At 55.7% G+C, this 7,739-nt stretch overlaps 1 protein-coding gene across 2 annotated transcripts; it reads left to right on the top strand.

Annotated features, from left to right (window-relative positions):
• The first annotated feature begins 2,268 nt into the window (after positions 1 to 2,268).
• ENDOU (endonuclease, poly(U) specific) lies at positions 2,269 to 7,044 on the top strand. 2 transcript variants are annotated; one of them, XM_056322287.1, is made up of 8 exons: positions 2,269 to 3,600; positions 3,784 to 3,819; positions 4,511 to 4,682; positions 4,813 to 5,012; positions 5,283 to 5,396; positions 5,477 to 5,583; positions 5,988 to 6,130; positions 6,503 to 7,044. In XM_056322287.1, the coding sequence occupies exons 1-8, from the start codon at positions 3,387 to 3,389 to the stop codon at positions 6,615 to 6,617; spliced, it is 1,101 nt and encodes a 366-aa protein (XP_056178262.1). In that variant the 5' UTR covers positions 2,269 to 3,386; the 3' UTR covers positions 6,618 to 7,044. The 2 variants fall into 2 exon arrangements, with proteins under 2 accessions (XP_056178262.1, XP_056178261.1); XM_056322286.1 differs by having other exon boundaries at positions 2,269 to 3,819.
• The last annotated feature ends 695 nt before the right edge of the window (positions 7,045 to 7,739 follow it).

Raw genomic sequence — 7,739 nt, forward strand, 5'->3', positions numbered from 1 at the left:
GAAAGGGTGAGGGATGTTTTCATGCTGGAGGGCTTCCTCGAGCTCTGGGGGACTCTGCTGGTGATGAGGGTGGTTTATCCTTCTCTTTGATGGGTTGAGACCTCCCCTGGTCTTTAGCCTTGTCCGCTAGTTGCTTCCTGGTGCATCTTGCTGTGCTTCTGTTGTGCAAACCCACCTTCCTCTGGCTCCTCCATCCTGCCCCACTGTGGGAGGACAAAGGGAAATATTTTTCTAACACCTTATGCGCAGTGCCCTCATGGCCACTGGAGGTAAGCAGAGGAGTCAGTCAGATGCTATGGAAAATGCAACATGAACTCAGGTGTTTTGTCCTTCCTGGCTCTGCAGTTGTTACCGGAGGAAACAGGCTCGGAGAGATGATAAAGAATAGCTCTGTCTCTAAAGCAGGTGCTGCAGCAAGGAGTGACTTGTGAGCATCAGGTTTTGGCTCCTGGTTGACCAGGAGCCTGCATGCGACTAGGTGCCTTGATTGCGATCCTCTTGCACAAAATGTGAACGGTGATCTGTTTGCAATAAGGGAGTTTCATCACTTCTGATGCTGCCAGTGGGCTGCATCTGATGTTTCAGAAGCAGGTGACTCCCCCTGGGATGAATGGTGAGGAGTTTGGCAAGGCCAGTGCAGAAGACAAGCCAATTCTGCTGCAAACCAGCTGCTGGGTTGCCCTGAAAGCAGGAGGATTTGCCGTGGTCTCGTCTTGTTTAATGCAAGTGCTAAGCTGTTCTTGCTAGAAGGAATAACTGGGCTTACTGAGGCTGGGAAGCTGGGCAGCTTCACTGGCTTGTGCTGTGGTCTGTCACTGGCACACACGTTGGACCAGAGCTACCAGAGTACCGTGATGGACCTGTCTGAGCTGTAGCACCCCCACTGTGTAATAACTTCCCTTATCCTCAACTAGGCAGGACCGTGGTGGGAGATTTTGCCTGATTATCTCACAGACAGCTTCCACCCAGGGTTAGATGTGGTTTTGGGGGCCAGGAGCATGTAACTAAACATTTGGGGAGCTCAAACTATTGATGGCTCTTTTGTTGTCAGTTAATTTGTCCTTCAAATGGGCCCTTTTAGAGGCAGCGTTGATCTTCAGCCTGTTTGCACAGTGCAGCAAGGTCTTGGATCAGGCCAGGGACACACAGATGCTGCTCTGATGTGAGCTGCAACTCGTGTTCACGTGCTAAATCGAGCTAAGAGCCACTGGGAGAGCTCCGTCACATCTCAGACATTGCCCCACACCTTGGGGAATGGAGCTGCTGGGGAAGTAGCCCTCACTTTTGTGGACAAAACTTTTTTTGCAGAAACGAAAGTGGTTTTGTTTGTGTCCAAAAAGCTGTGCTGAGGGGTGGGATGGGTCTGGGTGAAGGGCTAAAAATGAGAAAGAAATATTTTTCTGGGTTTGTGCAGGCAGAAAATACTTACTGGCTGGACCAGCCAAATACCAACTGAGTAGTTGAGTGTGGATGTGCCGTGCTCAGCACTGCTGGCTGTGTCCTTCTGCTCTGGCCACCATCCCTTGCCTGCAACCTTCCCAGCTCTCCCTGCAACACTTCTCTCCCCCAAAGCTCCAGCAGCTCCTCTGAATGTGACCATCACGGATGGCCAGCTGCTCTGCAGCTATTTCGGCTCACACCAGTGTGAGGAGGAGTGAAGACCCTTCCTGCACCATTCCCCCTGCCCTGCTCATGCTCCCCATGTGGGGAGAAGCCTCAGCACAAGCAGCTGAGCCCCACGGGAGATGGGGCAGTGCTGAGCTCACTCCTCCAGGGACTCTGCATGGCTCCCAGCTCCACTGAGTCACTGCACACCCCAGTGTTGGTGCTTTGCTGCGACATGCTCTGGCAGCACATGCCCCAGGAACGTCTCAGTGGTGACGTATGTGTGGGCAATTCCTGCCTTGCACAACCCCTCTGGAACTGCTGCTGGAAAAGGAGCCTAGATTCAGGCTGGCTTATCCCAACTGCCTCTTTGGAAGCGAGAGGGATGCTGTCTGAGAAACAGGCATCTCAGCTGCCAAGTCCATCAGAGCTCTGGACTTGGCTGCTCTGCTGAGTGGACTGACTGAGAGCAGGGTGTCTGGACACCATGAGCATCACTCACCACCCAAATGATGGGATGCCCCTTCGCTCTGCTGCCCTTCCCAGTTCTCCCTGCATCAGTTGGGACTAAAGTAGCATCAAGGGCAGACAGCCTCCAGGAGCATCTCAAGCAACCCCTTCCTGCTAACAGCCCTCTTGCTATAAAGTGGATTTGCAGAAAAAGACCTGGTGGCAAGAAGCAAAACGGGAGTCAGCAGTGTGTCCTTGCAGCACAGTCAGCCAGCCTGGGTTTGGGTTGGCTGGTGGGATGAAGAGGTTCTATCTCTCTCGTTAGCATGAGCGAGAGCTCGATCACATGATTCTGAAAAGCACAAATAATTTGGGTGAAATGCCAGATGGCAAAGCAAGCCATGTGGGATCAGAGAGAAGCCAGCAAAGCGTGACACTTGGAGGTCACTGTCATCACTACTCTATCAGGATTTGTCCCGAGGGCATGTTTCACCTGCTGGAGTTCAAGGCAGGCAACCCAGAGGTGTTCAAGATGTTGTGTGATTGCAGGTCTGCAAGGGAAAGCAACACCCTTCCCTCCAGGTATCCCTTTACAGGCTGGCAGCTTGGTTGGGATGTGGCTTCTCAGCACATCCTTGGAGATGGTCACCTTCCTGGCTGGAGCAAAGGGATGTGGAGAAAGCCGTGCCCGAGCTGCCTGCTGTCCCATTCCCCCTGTCAGGTGCTGATGAGCAGCACAGAGGATAACGCACCTTGCTTAAGCACATGGTCTCTGGGCTGTCTCCTAGTACAAACCAAACATCTTTGTCTCCTGCAGCCCCTATTTGCTTGGTGGCAAAGTGTCCGAGACATGACACTTGCCCTATTCAAAGCATAGCTTGAGTTGCTGTGTTATTTTTAGCTTTGCCACCATGTGTAATAAAGCAGATGCTCAATGACACATTTATCATATAAATAGCTCAGGAAGGAGTTCCCAGTTTTCCCAACATTGCAGAAAGAGCGACAGTTGAGTTGTAAATAAGGGTGTCTGGAATGTGGCACTCCTCCTCCAGACCTGGGACAGCAGGACCTGGGCCACTCTTAATCCTGATATTAAAAGTGTGAATCAGAAGGAGCAATTAAGGGTGGGGAGCAATTTCCTGGTGTGAAGTGGACCTGACGTGGTGGACATCCATGGCCAAAGAGGAGTGACTCGTGGAGATGTGCATCCCAAGGATTCAGCTGGTCAAGATGCCACCCCTAAATGCTAACAAAGGATCCCAGATAGTTCCAGGGTGGGTGCTTTTGGTCCTTCAGGCTCTCCCAGGAGGGGAACATGGGCAGAAGGAGGGATGCTCCCAGGTTGTGGGCTGGCTGGCACAGGGTGGTGGTGCATCCTGAGGACCACACTGTTGTTTCTCTCTTCCAAAGACCTGTACACAGCCCCTGACTCCTGCAAGGAACGCTGTGAGGAGCCTTACAATGAGAATGACAAGTGCCACTGCAACGCCGAGTGTGAGATGTACCACAACTGCTGCGAGGATTACTACAGACACTGCCAACCCGGTGAGCATCCCTGGGTGATGGGGGGTGATCCTGAAGCTGCTAGAGAACAGCTGTGGGATACAAAGGGGTTGGTTACAAGCATGTGTCCACCTGTGTTGATGTGCATTTGTGTGGGTGGTCCTGGGCAGCCCCCAGCCCACCTCTCTATCACCCTGACCTTCTTTTTGTTTCTGCTCTGTGCAGGTGGAGAATGGGCCAAGGAAGCTGCTCACACTCGCGGTGAGTAGCTCCACATCTGAGCAAGGGCAATAAACCACCACCCCGGTTTCACCCCGCATGCCTCAGGGCAGCTCACTCCTCTGATTCCCATGGCTTGTGGGGATCAATGGCACTGGGGTGTTGCACTGGTTTCTGGCCATGTCTGTGCCTGTACCACCCCATCACTGGCCACTCTAAGCTGCTGCCTGTCGTTGCTGAGCAGACAGTGCAGTGAGAGCCCCAGCATCATCTCCCTTCACCAGAGCCGGGTGAAGCAGGCAGGCACCGAACAGCTAGAGGCAGGGGCGAGCTGGTGTTTGCATCCCCTGGTCACCATGCCCCTAAGATGTGGGAGATCAAGAGGGGGCTGATCCCAGCAGACATGTTGCAAGGAGCAGTGCCATGCCTGGGAGACAGGGACTGATGCTTCCCAGCTCACACAGTGCTTAATGAAAAGCTCCTGTGCCTGCAACCCTGTGGTCAGCTCTTGTCCCCAAGGCATGGGGTTGGTGAGAGCTGGGGCCCCCCATCACCTCTGCTCCCCTTAAACCCTCCATGTCAAGCACCTGGCTCCCACAGTGTCCTGGGATTGCGACACCCATGCATCAACGCAGCATCAGGTGCTGCATCATCCTCACTTCTCTGTAGGCAGCTGACCTGCAGCCCCGGGAGCTGCTGCCTACTCTTGCCAACCTCCTGCCTCTCCTTGCAGAGGGTTTCTCCAGCAGGCAAGATACCATCACCGATGAGGACCTTCTGCACATCTCGGAGCAGCTTTACCAGGCAGATCACAACAAAGCCCAGCCAACCGACATCACCATTAAGCCCCAGTACCAGGCATCCCCTGATGAGACGGGTGACCAGGAGGACCGCTCCCCGCAGCCGTGAGTGTGCAGCGGCATCCTTGGAGGGTGGCCAGCAGCCAGGGGTCACCACAGCAGAGAGCAGGTAGCCAGGCTGCTTTTGGAGGGGACCTCTGCTTCCCTACTGAGTGCAGGATCATTTCTCTCCTAGGCTCTACAAATATGTCAATGAGAAGCTCTTCTCCAAACCCACCTATGCAAGCTTCATTAAACTGCTGGACAACTACCAGAGGGCCACTGGCAGGGAGGAGGACGTGACAGCGGAGGAGCTGAGGGAGCAGGACAGCTTCCTCAAGGAGGTGATGAAAACTGAGCTCATGAAGAAACTCTTCACCTTCCTCCATGAAAAAAGTAAGTGTGGAGCACAGGAGGGCAGACCAGGGAGAATGGGGTCCCTGGATGTTGGGAATCCAAAAGGAAAGATAGGTGGGAGATGACCTGGGAGGATGCAGATTGGAGGAGCACGGGGAGTGAGCTCTCCAGAGCTGCCAGGACATGGGACAATTGAGCAGGGCAAAGCAGATCAGGGATTCAGGATGGGGGGAGGCGAGGGGAGAGAAGCCCTGGCTCTGCCTTTCCCCGTGCTCCCATCCCAATCTCTCCACACCACCTTGCCTGTAGACCGCTATGGCTCCAAGCAGGAGTTTGTTGCTGATTTGAAGGAGATGTGGTTCGGCCTCTACTCCAGAGGGGATGGTGAGCGGGACTCCAGTGGTTTCGAGCATGTCTTCTCAGGTAGAGCCCGCACTTGTGGGACAGGGGTGCCGGGCAGTGCTGGGCTTGAGGGCTCACCCCAGGGTCTTGCTTGTGTGCAGGGGAAGTGAAAAAAGGGAAGGTGTCTGGATTTCACAACTGGATTCGCTTCTACCTCCTTGAAAAGCAGGGCATCATCAACTACTTCAGCCACAATTTCAACGGGCCAGTAAGTGATCCCACAGGGTCCACAGCCAGAGGTGCTGCACCAGCCAGCAGCATCCCAAATCAGCTACAACCCAAATGGGGCGAGTCAGAAGCATCAGAGATACTCACTGTTCCATGTCCCCTCTGCCTCCTTGTGTGGACCCTGGGATGAAGGCAGGTGGGAAGGTCCAGAAAAGACGACGCAGTGGGTAAAAGGGGCTCTCAAACCACAAGTGAGAGATTTGAGATTGGGGATCTCTGTCTGGCAGCGCCTCAGACCAACTGAAAGCTGCTCTGGTTCTGTCCCTGGGGAGGGCATGAGACTGCCTGGCTTCATATGCAGATGGGCTTTGCTTGAATGCCCTGCCCTGCTGCACCTGGAGCCAAGTGGAGCCAGGGGTCTGAGCCCCAAACCCCCTTTTCTAGTGGGACACCTACCCTGATGTTCTGGGGCTGCAGTTCAGCTGGGACGGCTTTTACAAGGAGGTGGGCTCTGCCTTCATCGGCTGCAGCCCTGAGTTCGAGTTTGGCCTGTACACATTGTGCTTCGTTGCACGTCCTGGGAAGGCGTAAGTACCGTATCTGTCTGCATCTGCCTGGCTGTCCCCTGGCTGTGGTGTCAGCAGTGCCCTCCTGAGCCTGACTGGTAGCTGGGCTGGCCCCTGAGCCCAGTACAGCTCCTGGGAATGGTGGGTGCGGAGGGCTGGGGATGGAGCAGCGCTGGTGTGGGGACACTGAGAGCATTCTGGGGATGCAACTGGGGGCAGGGGGCTCGGGGATGGAGCCATGCTGGTGTGCAGACATTGAGAGCATCCTGGAGATGCGACTGCAGGGCTCAGGGATGAAGCAGCGCTGATGTGGGGATACCAAGAGCACTCCAGAGATGTGATTATGGGGCTCTGGGACGGAGCAGGGCTATGACACAGGCTGTGTTCCCACAGATGTCACCTGAGCCTGGGTGGCTACAGCATCAGCATCCAGACCTATGCCTGGACCAAGTCCACCTACAGCAACGGCAAGAAGTACATTGCCACTGCCTATGTGATCTCACCCTAAGGCTGGGAGGAGTCGGGGTGCCAGCAGCCCCTCTCTGGGGCCCTGGGCTGCCCCACACCAGGGGCCTGTGGCACTGGTCAGGACTGGTCCTGCTGTGGGAGACAGCCAGCCGTGCTGCAGGACCAGTGCAGGGTACCAGCAGGAGCTGGGAAGGACAGCACTGGTCATGCCCCGCATGGACACAGCAAGAGAATGGAGGCAGCAGCCTCAGCGCCCCCCCCCGGTCCCATCGAGTGTTGTTCCTCGGTCTCAGCAGAAGAGCAGGAGGAAGGGAGAGACTTGCAGTGGAAAGTAGCACCCCCAAGCAAAATAAATACAGACCCTGGATGGAGACGTGTTTAACTCTGCAGTGCAGGAGCTGCTCCTTGCCATGCAGCTGGCTCACCCATCAGCAGCTCCTCTGCCCCGCCACTTCTGTGCCAGGGACAGAGCAGGTGCCAGCCCAGGGTGGCTGCTGAGATCCCTGGGTGCTGCCAGGGCCGCATCCAGCCCGTGGGGTGTAGCAGGATGAGCTACTCGTCCTTCCCCTCTTGCTGCAGCCTCCAGCCCCAGAGCTCCCCAGTAAAACTGATGCAGTGGGGGACATGGAGCAAAGCCTGAGCCTGGGGTGATGATCCCCATAACCCCTCCAGGAGCCCTGTGTAGGAGGGGGAGCAGGTGGGGGGGGGGCTGCAGGGTTGCAATGTACCCCCCACCCACCCCCTATTCCCTGAAGTGCTTGCAGCTTGCAGCAGCCTGGCCCGATGGGAGGGCACCTCACTGGGGACCTGGCTCTTTTGGGGGTTCCAGGGGACAGGGGATGGCTGAGAGGCCCCAGGACTGAGGCATCTTGCCAGATAGGATGGTCATTTATATCCCCTGCTTCCAGGGAGCAGCCCCTCATTGCCGTAGGTCTGAGGGTGGTGGGATACTGGAGGGGTGAGGATACTGGGAAAAGCAAGCTTCTGCCAGGCAAGGTCAGGGCCACCATCTGTGCCACTTACCCCTCCAGTGTGGCACCCAAAACTTGTCCCCTACCTTCTTTTATCCATCCCTACACCCAGCTCCTTGGGATGCAGCAGACTCAGCCTCACTCCCTGCTGAATCTCAGCCCCAGGAGCTGCTTGTGGGTCCTGCCCCAAG

Source organism: Falco biarmicus, chromosome 19 (assembly GCF_023638135.1).
Source record: "Falco biarmicus isolate bFalBia1 chromosome 19, bFalBia1.pri, whole genome shotgun sequence".
NCBI classification, from domain to species: Eukaryota; Metazoa; Chordata; class Aves; order Falconiformes; family Falconidae; genus Falco; species Falco biarmicus.